We start from the raw sequence: 13,407 nt of genomic DNA, 5'->3' as shown, positions 1-13,407 counted from the left end.
TTTTTCCGGAATGAAACCATTCCTTTATTCTAACAAAGCGGAAAAAACCACTGATGTTTTACGAGAATTACGGTAATTAGAGGGCGAGCGGGCGCGGTTTCAGGAGGAGGGGCGGCAGCTCCCCCTGGCGGCCAAAAGAGACTGAAGCGAACCAGAAGCTTCTGGCTTGAGGAAAGACTCGTCTGGTGACGGGCGGCTGACGGCAGCCGCTCACGTGACGCCTCATCGGCCGCGGCCCCAACTACTGAAGCAGCCGCCCCGCAGCGGGTTCGGACAGGTGTTTCTGCGGAACCTCGGGGAAGTTGGGGTGAGTGAAAAGGGAGGCGGGACGGCGACAGCCGGCGGGAGAAGTGAGAGGATGAGCGTTGACCCGGGTGAAAGGGAAACTTCTGCATAAACAGGTACGGGGTTCCCAGCGTTTCTGCAGCGGCGTTGGTAGCTCACGGCGTCCTCCGGTCCCCCGGCCTTTCGGCTCAGCCGGGATGCGATGTTGCGGTGCTGCAAGTGACCTGTGGACTGCAGACGCGTGGAGGCCCTTCGGTTGGTGCAGGCTTGGCAGGACGAATCCTGCAAATCCAAAGGTCGAGCCTCGCGAAAACTGGCTGGTCGGTCTGGACTTGCAGGAGGTTCCTTGGCTGGTAACGCCAGTCGTGGGTATTGAATAACCAAACATAGCGTTGAAGTCTGAAACCTCACTTTCCAGCATTGAAAGAAGGTTGCGCTGTTTTTTTTTTTGATCGATGCATTAAAATAACTACTCAGGGGCTTGATTCTGTGAGTATGTTCAGGCTATTTCGTTCAGTGGTATTTATGTTCAAACCAGTATACATTTACCAGCTGGTTCCCAGACGGTTCAGCAGCGCTTCTGTTTAGGTAAATTGTGCACGGGATTTCAAGAGTATGCGCTCCTTCAGACGTCAAGTGAAAAACTTTAGGTCACGCTGAGATATACTATATTTCATATTAGATTATAGAGCTAGCTCTTGTTGAAATTGGGTTAATCGTAGGCAAGTCGTCGCTTGTTTAACCTTAGCTGCTCACTAGCAGCCAGAGGATTGACCTAAATAATCTCTTAAGAGTTCTTATAGCTTTTACATTTTATAATTCTCAGAATAAATCAGAACTGGGAGAATTTGTTCACGCCAACATCCATAAATTATGGGTAGCAGAACATACTGTATTTAGTATGCGTAGAAATGAGCTGTAACTATCTGAATTGTAATGGCCTGTATTTATACAGTTTGCTAAACCAGAATAAATCACATTATAGTTGAGTATGGTCTTTTGGCTAAACCATGATTTGGTTTTGATTCAGCAGTTTATAAGTCATGGTTTCATATGTTGTGTGAACACAGGCAATTCTGCTACAGAATGTAGAATTATAGCCATCTGGGATTAGTCAGGTAAACTATGGTATATTATCTGTTTTAGCTCAAGCCATTCCATCTATTGTCTGTAGATTCTCATGGATTAGAATACTGATAGCTGAGGCAGAACTTGGTAACTTGAATCTGAAGTTAGTTAAATTATACATAACCTCATGACTAGCATATTTCCTTTCTTAAATGCATTGCTGATGTTTACTGTTGTCAGAATGTTGAATTGTGACTGCAATCAGAGGCATTTTCTGTCCTGAAATAACAAACTTAACTATTATTTCTAGGAAATGTTTTCATTGCAGCAGTCATCCCATGATAGGTTTTGAAATAACTCATTTCCTAGAAGAGATTTAAACTCAGAAAGTTTATAAAATGCCCAAGTCAGAATTAATCCACAATACAGTATGTGGAATCAGCTTTTGTGACTTATAAACAACATTTTTGGCTTATGTTGACCTCATGGCTATATTGACCTTTGGAAGCATTTGGTAGAATCCATGGAGAACCCCCTAAATTGTGGCTTTTAATGTAATGGGTAATGTCATATGATGCTGAAGGGCAGTCAGTTTTGGCTCTAATGCACAATTATTTGGAGTGTATTCCCCTGCCAATCACTCAAAGGCTAAATATGGCCTTCTGTTTAGAAATACTGCCTATTTCCAGGTTTAATATATTATCTGAACCTAATTGTGATTTATTCAGTAAAAATAATTAAACAAGCATGAACCATTTATGTAATTATACTGAGTTTTGATACCATCCAATAACAGTAATTCTCCAGGAGGGATGGGCAAATGAGATTTAGTCACAGATGTTGACTATGATTTCACTTAACTGTAAAGGAGATAACTAAGATTACTGATTCTCGAAATATGGCTGTAGCCCTTAATAAACAGATTGTGGACTTTCTTCTAAATAAATATTCTTCAGCTTAAATTAGCCTATGGGGATATTGATGACAATTGTTTTCTCTTTTAAAACCAAAATGTAAAACATTAAATAATTGTAAAATAAACAGCAGAACTGTGCAAGTTAATCTACAACTAAGAGGTTTAAATGTTATTGCTTTCCTCAGTGAACGAGGTCAACCTTTCTGAACTTAGAAAAGTAAGTTATTAGGTGGCTGTGTTTTCTCCATAAAGTAAATACTTTTAATATTGGAGTTTTATAATTATATCAGTTAAATCAGTCTGTCACGTTATATAAATCATCTTTATATTATATCTAAGACTAAAGTTTTAGATACTGATCATATTGGAACATTATAGTTGCTTTACTTTGATTCAGATGCAGTTAATGAGCACTTCCTTTTCCTTAATCAGAAGCTAATTTCATATTCATAATGAATGTATTTTTGAACTAGGCCTATCTGGAAGCTAGAATTCCAGATGACAGGATGTTGAAGTATATAATTTTCTATTGACATTGGCTGCTGTTAAAAAGTCTATTATTTTGGAAGAGTTGCTGAAAAAGCAAATGCTCAGAAATCCCAGTTCATAGACAAATAAGAATTTTTTTTATTACTTTGCTAATGTAGAATCTTGAGAAACCTAGATAATTTTAGGAGGTGACTTTACTTGAGGGGGTCTTCATTTCTACCTTTTTTGCATCAGGTCAGAATTTCATAAAAAATTTGTAAGTGAGTTAGAAATATGCAACATTGGGAAGAAACCAGTATAATAAAACTTGTTCCAGGTTCTGTTACTGAAAGTAATGCCATCTTGCAGGACCTTGGATGTCTATGGATGCTCCTGCCCCGTGGAACAATATTCTTCCTGAAGTTTGTGTGGCCCTGAACCTCTGGTATTTGGGGAAAGCCTTGAAGCTCTTCTTTTTAAAACAGTCCTTGGAACAGTGTAATTTAGCAACATTTAATGGTGTTCAATCAGTTTTGTTATTCCCCATCAAGAAGGTCACTTTAGAAAACATTATTATTTATTAAATTTATTTGCCACCATCTCGTTTTGAAGTGTCTCTGGGTAGCTTACAGCATTAAAAGCATTAAAAACATAGAAGATAAAATATTTTTAAAGCAATAAAAATGGAAATAAATGAAAATTACAATGAAAAATAAAATTATAGTTAAAAGAAAGGGGGGGGAGAAAGGGAGGAGGGAGCAGGATGCGCGGGGTGGAGGAGGTGGGATTGTCTCTTAATTCATCAACCACCTCCAGTGTGTTGCTCCCTTGTTGGAGCCCCAAGCCATCTGGCAGAGCCAAGTCTTCAGGCCCTTATGGAAGGTCAGAAGGGTGGGAGTTGATCCCACCTCAGGGGGTGAGACATTCCAAAGGATAGGCGACATGGCAGAGAAGGTCCTTCTGGACCCCACCAGCCAGAATTCTTTGACTGATGGAATTCCATTATATACTTAATTTCTCATTGTTTCAACCTTAATTATGCTTTGCTCTTGCCTTATTGTTTAAATCCTAATTATTTATGCTTTGCAAGATGCTTAGAGTTAACTGTTGAGACTAAGGCAACCTATCCATGGATTAAATAAATGATGCTGCAGATCAGGAATACAGACCTTATAGCTCTCCAAATGTTGCTGAGTAATGCTCTTGAATCTGTCACCTTTGATCCTGATGGCTGGATTATTAAATTTGAGCAGTATCTGAAGGGCTGCAGATTCTCCAGACTCGAAGACAAGGAAAACTATTTAAGAAAAATATCATTTGATGTCCTTTTAAGACGTCATCTGATATCTGATATTACAGTTCAGTGTATGTGTGTGTGTGTGTGTGTATACCTTCCACTGTCTATGTCTTGAAAAAAGCACCTTTGGAACATACCTTCCACTGATGTATTCTCTTCTGTTCAATATCTCCATTTAATTTATTCTATGTTTCAGTGTGCAGTAATGGATCAAGGTCAGGATTCAGCTATGCAAGAAAATGAAAATGCAAGAGCAATTGAAGATGAGTACAAGAAAGCTTTTGTGTTTGTTAATAAAGCTTTGAATGCAGATGAATTGGGTCAAATAGAAGAAGCAAAGAATTATTATAGGCAGGGGCTTACTCACTTATGCAAAGGAGTTAGTATTCCATCAGAAGGTCTTGAAGGCACCAAGGGCTATGCTGTACCTATTAGGCAAATGCAGCAAAAGATGAGAGAAACTTTAGAAAATGTTACTGCTCGTTTGAGACTTCTAGATGAAAATTCTCAAGCAAGCATCACTGCCATTAGTTCCAATATAAGGATGCCCAGATTATACCCAACAATTCCATCTAAAGAAAAGACTGAGAGGCCTTCGGTGCCCAGCTCATTGACATCACCCCCTCAACCACTTTCAAGCCATGGAAATATTGGATCTACAAGCCAAGTGCAGATGGCTGCAGTGAATCCATCAACTTCAATGCCCAATGAAGCACCTCCTGCCTATACTCCAGAGGCCACTGATGGCCACTATACTGTGTCTTATGGGACAGAATCTGGGGAATTCTCATCTGTTGGAGATGATTACTATACAAAATGTACTCAGCCACCTCCTGTTGATAATTTTGGAGTAGATGCTGATGAATTAATCCTCATTCCCCATGGTGTGCAGATTTTCTATGTCACCCCTGATGGACAAGTTAGTGCTCCCTCCTATCCTGGATATCTTCGCATTGTAAAGTTTTTGGATACAGATGTTGCAACAGCCCAGAATCATCCTCCTGCTTTCCTTCAGGTAATACCTGCTCTCTTGTACTTATAGCAGTGTTTTTCAACCTTGACAATTTTAAGGCATGTGGACTTCAACTCCCAGAATTCCACAGCCAGCATTGCTGGCTGTGGAATTCTGGGAGTTGAAGTCCACATGCCTTAAAATTGTCAAGGTTGAGAAACACTGACTTAGAGTCTTCCCAAGCTATTAGATAGGAATCTTGAGGAAGTGCCAGCAGTTTTTAGGAGGCCAAAGTTGTCCTACTTGTGCTTTAGGAAATGATTGTTTTCAAACTATATTCATTTGAAGATTTTTTGGATGTTCCACATTAAGACGTGTTTCCTAAGATGTGTTTTTCAAGTAAGGTAGTAGTAAAGGCCAACAGGTCTGGCCAAAGCAAACATAGTGTGTGGGCTAATAGGCACCCATGAATCTATTATTTAATTCTTATCTTGAGATTTATTATTATCTTGACTTGCTATTAAATTGTCATTTATAAATTTTCCCATTCTTTGTAACCTGTGAACTCACTTTAGCATATATTTTGCTTTGAAGTTCCATCTTCATGAGGCATTCTAAGACATGTCGGTTCTTTGGAAGCCATGAAAAATCTGTTTAGTTAGCTGTAAGGGCTGAAGTCAGCGTTCCATGAGTATTTCCATGTGTATTAAGGAAGTGCTGGAAAGCTACTGTTAAGACATATGTGTCATCTCAAGGATTGCTTAACATGACTTGATATGAACCAGACTGCTATACTGTAACCCCAAACCATGTACTGTATATACCAGTGATGGCAAACCTTTTAGAGACCAAGTGCCCAAACTGCAACCCAAAACCCACTTATGCATCGTCGGGTGCCAGGTGGGTGTGGCCCATTGGCTGGGTGTGGCCCATTGGCTGGGTGTGGCCCATTGGGTGGGCGTGGCTGCGGTGGTAACGGCAGACTGGGTGGGACTAAAAAGTTCAATCAATCAATTCCAACTTTGCAAGGTCTTTTTTTTCTGTGAGAAGTTGAAATTGACTGATTGATTGAACCTTTTTTTTTTGTACACGGCGGTGGAGGCCTAAAGCGAAAAGGCTGAAGGCCTAGGACTGTGGGCGACAGCGTGCGTGCCCACAGAGAGGGCTCTGCGTGCCGCCTCTGGCACCCATGCCATAGGTTCGCCACCACTGGTATATACATTTCACTGGCTTTAGCAAAAACCATTATCATACAACGCTAGCTTGTTGTTAATCCTCTACTAGAAAAGCCTATCTTTTATAGATTCTTAAGTACACTTTTAAGGCTGTCTATATCAGTTGCATAGAATGTTATGTATATGATTAATTGCTAAAGGCAATATTTGGGGATAATATCTAGGTCATGGTGGGACACAATTATAACTAGTTAAGTTCTTTGGGAGCATTTCGTACACTGAAAGCTATACATGTATAGTTCTGAAAATAGCCGTATAAATGTAATTCCTCATTCCCATCAACAAAGTCCTTCTAAAAAAGCAACCATGAAAGTATCAGATTTGTTTATTATATTGATTTTTAAATTAAACAATGAATGTATTTGTATTGTTCATTAAAAGCTCAACCTGTTTGGCTTTCTCTCTTCCAGGTTTGTGACTGGCTATATCCCCTTATGTGCGGCCAGTCACCTGTTCTCTCATGCAGCTCTGGAGTATATATGTTCCCCGATATGATGTCACGGGTATCAGGATCCTATGTAGGAGTAGTGTTGTCTTCAGAGCTTCCAATCGCTGAACGAGAACTATTTGAAGATCTGCTGAAACAGATGACTGACCTTAGAATACAGGTAAACGCTTATTTCATGCAGCTGTTCCACAGAACTTTAAACAGAGCACTAGAATTTCTTCTCATATCACCCAGCATATATGTTGTTGGACAGGCATCTCTGTATACGTATCTCAGTTCTGTATCAGCCCAGCTGACATGAACATGGCAAAGTGATTTCTAAGAAAATACAGTATTGGAAAAGTATTGGTTCTATTCTACAATTTGACATTTTAAAATATCTGTTGTGGCTTTTTAAAATCATTGACCTTATTGATTTTGGTTATGGGTTTTAATTATTGGCCTGAGTGATGAGTAAGACACCAGAATTATGTATTTCTGCATAATTAAATTATTTATGTTTTCCTCTTCCCTCACCCAAAAAACCTTCAGGTAGATTCAGGAAGACACTATTACAATAAAAATGATGGGAATAATTGTCCAGTTGTTCATAACAGAGCAAAGAGAAAGCAAAATCTGTTCCAGATATTTAAAATAAATCTCCTTAAACCAGACATTTGTATATAAGATTATGAAGATATAATTTATTTAACCCATTCATGAAATGAAAAAAAAAATAGAAGTGTTAAGATGGTAGAAAATTTAGCTGGTGGCAAATGGAAATGATAGTCATCTAATATGTATATAAAAGCAGATAATTATTGCCACTCTTTATTGATGAAAGTGATAAATTTTAAATATGAAACTTTGTAGACATTCTCCTTTGTAGACATTTGAAAATCTATTGTTTAATAGTAAACAATAATTGGTTTAATTACACTTTAGTTTTATTTCAGTATTTAACTTTTACTTGCTTATTATTCACCTTGGATATTATTCTGGTTCTAAAATCTGAATTTTTCTTGATCTCATAGTATAAAAACAAATTGAGATCTTTATTAATGTCTGAAATCACTTGAATGCATCTCATTTAAAAAGGATAATTTTGTAAGGGATTTATATGCTGTTACTATGCAAGAATGCCAAATGGATTCTTTGTTGAGCCTTCAAACTGTTGATGTCCTTGATATGGTACTGCAGGGTCCAAGATCCCATGAGGGAATAGGGTTTCCATCAGGATGCCAAAGATCTTACAAAGAACTTATTGAGGATATATTAAAACAGATATCAGATCTTGGAACTAAGGTAAATTTGAGGACTATGATTTAATGGTGGTGGCAAAATTTTGCAAGTTGCCTTTTTCGCAATTTGCAATATTTACTTATTGTAGAATATGTATGTGTCACCAAAAAGTTCTTTCATGAGCCAATTTTATTGAACCAATAAATATTTGATATATCTAAAAAAATAGGATTTGGAAAATGGTGGTTTGGCAATCAGTGTATGTTTGCCGTGTTTAAAAAAACACATGATAAAAGATGTCTGAGAGTAGAACTCAACAACAATTGAATACAATTTCCATCCTTCACTGTTTAAGTGTGTAGATTAGGAGCCTAGTTCACAAATTATGTTATATTTAAATATAGCTGTTTATTTTTAGCTTAGCATGTTGTGTGAATTTCTTAAACCAGTTTCCTGCAACATTTATATTTAAAAGCAGCTCTAATTTAAAAAAACACACAGAAAATTGATTAGCAATTCTTTTTGACAAGATTCAGGGGACAATTCTAGAAAAATGTCTATTTTTATATTTTTGAAAATGTTCTTGTAAATTTTAGCCATTAACAATCCAGGTCAGATGGTTCAATTTTCAAACTATTTATTATCAGATTCAATATTACATTATGTTTCAGTTACTGTAATGTTGATGAAATAAAAAAGAATACTATAACTAATCTTATAAATTCTGAATGACCAACTAATAAAATGTTTTTTAAAAACAATGTATCTTTTCAGCTACACCTTTGTGGCATAAGTAAACACTAATCTGGCTTACCCAATATCTCTTTCTTTTTCACAGTAATCATTTAGTGAATTTAGTGAAGATTAATCATTAATATAGGGCAGTTGCTTACATTTGGTTCCTGTTCTCTAAAGGCCATTTTTAACCAATAAGCATATATGCTAACTAATAATCATCCATAGATAATGATATCAGTCCAGCATTATTAAATAGTCATATTCTGTGAATGTGCAATTATTTCATGAATGTACAAGATAGATGTTCAACATAGAATTAGCATTGTGATATATAGTCTCATTAATATTGAGATATTGATGAGAAATAATGCCAAAATAATGTAGGATCTTTGGAGGCTTATTTGAGTTTAGCAGTGATAATGGTTCCACATTTTATCTCACCTTCATTTTATTCAGTGCCTAAATAATTAATCTTGAAATGAATTTATCTAGACATTTTTATTTTTGATGTCTAGTTCTTAATCCAAAATGTACAGCTGGTAACTTCTTTGACAAAAGGGGCCATCTAACTATCACATTATTGTTTTTGTTCTGTGCCAGTGTGAGAAAAACCCAGAATAGAATGAATGCTTTTATTTTGTTTGCGAGGGTAGAACACATAGAAGTTCATTCACCCTTCTTATTCTTGCTCCTGGGGGTGGGGTGGGGAACACCCAGAATATCATCTTTCAATTTTGAACAGTTGAACAAAGGCTTGCAATTTTTAAGGACAAATAAGAGCACTGAATGAAATAATAGTGGGCTTTTTCTTTAAGCTGAAAGAATACTTTCTATATAACCTTTCTATGTACCTAATTGTTGTTGTTGTTGTTGTTAGTTGCGAAGTCTTGTCTGACCCATCGCGACCCCATGGACAACGTTCCTCCACATCTTCCTGTGCTGTACCATTTTCTGGAGTCCATTTAAGCTCACGCCTACTGCTTCAGTGACTCCATCCAGCCACCTCATTCTCTGTTGTCCCCTTCTTCTATTGCCCTCAATCTTTCCCAGCATTAGGCTCTTCTCCAGTGAGTCCTTCCTTCTCATTAGGTGGCCAAAGTATTCGAGTTTCAACTTCAGGATCTGGCCTTCTAAAGATCAGTCGGGGTTGATCTCTTCTAGGACTGACCGGTTTGAACGCCTTGTAGTCCAAGGGACTCGCAGGAGTCTTCTCCAGCACCATAGTTCAAAGGCCTCAATTCTTTGTCGCTCAGCCTTTCTTATGGTCCAACTTTCACATCCATACATTGCAACTGGGAAAACCATGGCCTTGACTATACACACTTTTGTTGGCATGGTGATGTCTCTGCTTTTTAGTATGCTGTCTAGATTTGCCATAGCTTTCCTCCCCAGGAGCAAGCGTCTTTTAATTTCTTGGCTGCAGTCCCCATCTGCGGTGATCTTGGAGCCCAGGAAGATAAAATCTGTCACTACCTCCATTTCTTCCCCATCTATTTGCCAGGAATTGAGAGGGCCGGATGCCATGATTTTGGTTTTCTTAATGTTGAGTTTCAAGCCAACTTTTGCACTCTCCTTCTTCACCTGTATCAAGAGGCTCTTTAGTTCCTCTTCACTTTCTGCCATTAAAGTGGTATCATCTGCATATCTTAGGTTGTTGATATTTCTCCCGGCAATCTTAATTCCAACTTTTGATTCATCTAGCCCTGCCTTTCTCATGATGTGCTCTGTGTATAAGTTAAATAGGCAGGGCGACAGTATAAGCCTTGCCGTATTCCTTTCCCAATTTTGAACCAATCAGTGGTTCCGTGTCCAGTTCTCACTGTTGCTTCTTGACCCGCATATAGGTTTCTCAAGAGACAAATAAGATGGTTAGGTACTCCCATCTCTTTAAGAACTTGCCACAATTTGTTGTGATCCACACAATCAAAGGCTTTAGCATAGTAAATGAAGCAGAAGTAGATGTTTTTCTGGAACTCCCTAGCTTTCTCCATGATCCAGCTTATGTTGGCAATTTGATCTCTAGTTCCTCTGCCTCCTCGAAATCCTGCTTGTAATAAATGTAAAGCAATTAGTTGTTGTTGTTGTTAGTTGCGAAGTCGTGTCCGACCCATCGTGACCCCATGGACAACGTTCCTCCAGGCCTTTCTGTCCTCTACCTTCTTCTGGAGTCCATTTAAGCTCACGCCTACTGCTTCAGTGACTCCATCCAGCCACCTCATTCTCTGTCGTCCCCTTCTTCTATTGCCCTCAATCTTTCCCAGCATTAGGCTCTTCTCCAGTGAGTCTTTCCTTCTCATTAGGTGGCCAAAGTACTTGAGTTTCAACTTCAGGATCTGGCCTTCTAAAGAGCAGTCAGGGTTGATCTCCTCTAGGACTGACAATTAGTAAATTAAATTAAATTAGTAAAGCAATTAGTAAACAAATACAAGATATGCTGTTTTAAAGGCTTTCAGTTGAAATTAATTAAAACAAAGCTGGAGAGTAGATGAACCTCCAGAAATTATTGAACTAAAACTTCTAACAATCCTTCTTATTGCACATGTTGAATAAGGTTGCTTGGACCATCAGGGCAAAATAGATAGGAAGTAATAAATAATCTTCCAAATCAAGGTTTCTAGAGGGAATCTCTTTGTGTAAAAGGTCTTTCCCTGATCTAATGATTATCAGATTTATTGGGATTTCAATTCCAGAATTTTACTTTGTTCTGATTTTAATAGTATGTTATATAAAAATACTTTAAGTAAAATTCCTAATCGTGATAATTTAGAGTTATGTGATCAAGAATGCAGTATAGTTATCTAGGAACTCTGAGAAACATTATTTTTTAAAGAATATTTAAGCATATTATCAGTGAGAAGGTTACAAAATCTGCAAAGTTTATCAAAGGATAATGCTCAAATAATTACGTAAGAGGAGGAAGATTTTTAAATATGCACGCCTGTTATGCAATACTTTGTCAAATTTAATAGTATTCTAAAATGTACATGTTGCAAATCAGAAAATGTTTTGGTCACAAAGTAAATTGTCTATAGCAGACATGTCAAACACAAGGCCCGGGGGCCGGATGCGGCCCGCGAAGTGGTTTCATGTGACCCACGAAGCCATCCTGGAAACACTGAGGGAACGGCCCCCGCTACCCTGGCCCAGGCCGGCCAGGAGCCAATGTACAATTTTGTAGTGGCCATCTATGCTGAAATGCATTCAGTCTTAGCTCCACAAGGCCTTCCAGAAACAGTGAGGAACCAGTCCCTGCCGCATAGGCCCCGCCCCCAGGGTGCATGCTGGGGAGGTATCACCCTTTGTGAGGAATGAAGAAATGGACCATGCCTTGGCGCTTGCCCCGATCCCACCTCCTTCTGCCAGAGACCCTCAGATCTGTCCCACTCCTGCCCAGGCCCCCACAGGCACCCTTGACACGAATGATGTAGAGCTGGCCAGTAGGCCACACCCACTCCATCCACCCCCACCCAGTAGGCCGCACCCACCCTGGCCACACTCACCCGGCCCCCCAAGGGCAACCGCAATGCTGATGCGGCCCTCAATGAAATTGAGTTTGACACCCTTGCTCTATAGGATGACACAATTTGTAGCTAATGTAATATATAACTGTTTTGTTTTGGTTTTCTGTTGTTCTATTTTTGTGGATATTAATTTCACATATTAGAATGCTGAAGCTTCAAGTGATGTGATCAACCTTGGTCAGACTGTACATATTCAACCAATGCCTGAAGAGAGAGATCGTGAATTACCTGACTGGAGTGAGAAAATAGCACATGGCATCTTATCAGGTACTCTCAGACTTGGAAGAAAACACCAGTGTTTAGATGCTATATGCTGCAAATTTCCAAGTATGGCTGGGTATTATGGAAATTATAATCTCTGTGCATCTGTATGGCATTAGATTGAGTAAATCTGCACTGATGCTTAATTTATCTCTTGCTATTATGCCAATATAAATTTGATGACTAAAACCAGGATAGCTAATAAACAGAGTAAATCCAATTTTAATAAAACCATGTTATAATCCTATAAACAGAAATTGCAGGCAAACATGATTTGTGTTCATTATTAGTTATTATATTAGATGCAAAGATGGTGTTTTTTTTAAAAAAAATCAATAGATATATTTAAAAATTGAATACAGTAGTTGGCTTCCGATTTTGCACTTCAGTCCCAGAGGGACATCAAGATGGTGAAAATATCTATCATTTGATAGTAATTTTATTTTAATGGATTTGAAAACATAGGTTGCAACTGCCTTGTTTAAAAGTTTAGAGGTTTGGTTAAAGAAAAATTAGTGTGCAGTATGAACACCTTCCCTAAACATTTTCTTGGGCAAACTTTCATTAGTTGAAAGTCAGGTCTGAATTTAACATACTAGTATGGTTCTGAGGCAGAAAGGGAGTTAGCAGATGTTTAGCATATGTTTAGCTGGCTCAGGAATTCTGGGAGTTGAAGTCCACGAGTCATAAAAGAGCCAAGGTTGACTACCCCTGGCATAGATAGTCTTCCCTTAACATCCATTTGTTCAGCAACCAAAGTTACAACAGTGCTGAAGTAAGGGACTTACAACCTGCCCCGGTAGTTTTAGCTGTTGCAGCACCCCTGTGGTCACATGAACAAAATTTGGACCCAATCAGGCCCACCTGCATTTATTACCTTTTGGCTACCCGCCTACCAGCTGCTGCCAGCTACCTTCACAGCCTGGCCTTACCTACCATTGCTGCATCACCTACCACTGCTATACTGGCCATGGTCTTCTTTCATGCTGATGCAACC

General features: G+C 38.6%; 1 protein-coding gene across 1 annotated transcript in view; it reads left to right on the top strand.

Moving 5' to 3' along the window:
• The first annotated feature begins 299 nt into the window (after positions 1-299).
• Positions 300-13,407, top strand: part of SPART (spartin) — a 19,809-nt gene continuing 6,701 nt past the window's right edge. Inside the window, exons 1-5 of the mRNA XM_015816183.1 lie at positions 300-307; positions 4,231-5,049; positions 6,632-6,829; positions 7,849-7,953; positions 12,293-12,416. Coding sequence (XP_015671669.1) covers positions 4,240-5,049; positions 6,632-6,829; positions 7,849-7,953; positions 12,293-12,416 — 1,237 coding nt within the window. The 5' untranslated portion in view covers positions 300-307; positions 4,231-4,239. The remainder of the gene's footprint in view (positions 308-4,230; positions 5,050-6,631; positions 6,830-7,848; positions 7,954-12,292; positions 12,417-13,407) is intronic.

This window comes from Protobothrops mucrosquamatus, unplaced genomic scaffold, assembly GCF_001527695.2.
Source record: "Protobothrops mucrosquamatus isolate PMUCROS unplaced genomic scaffold, P.Mucros_1.0 scaffold411, whole genome shotgun sequence".
Classification (NCBI taxonomy): Eukaryota; Metazoa; Chordata; class Lepidosauria; order Squamata; family Viperidae; genus Protobothrops; species Protobothrops mucrosquamatus.
The sequence above is the reverse complement of the archived record's forward strand: the minus strand, read 5'-3'. Positions and strand labels throughout refer to the sequence as shown.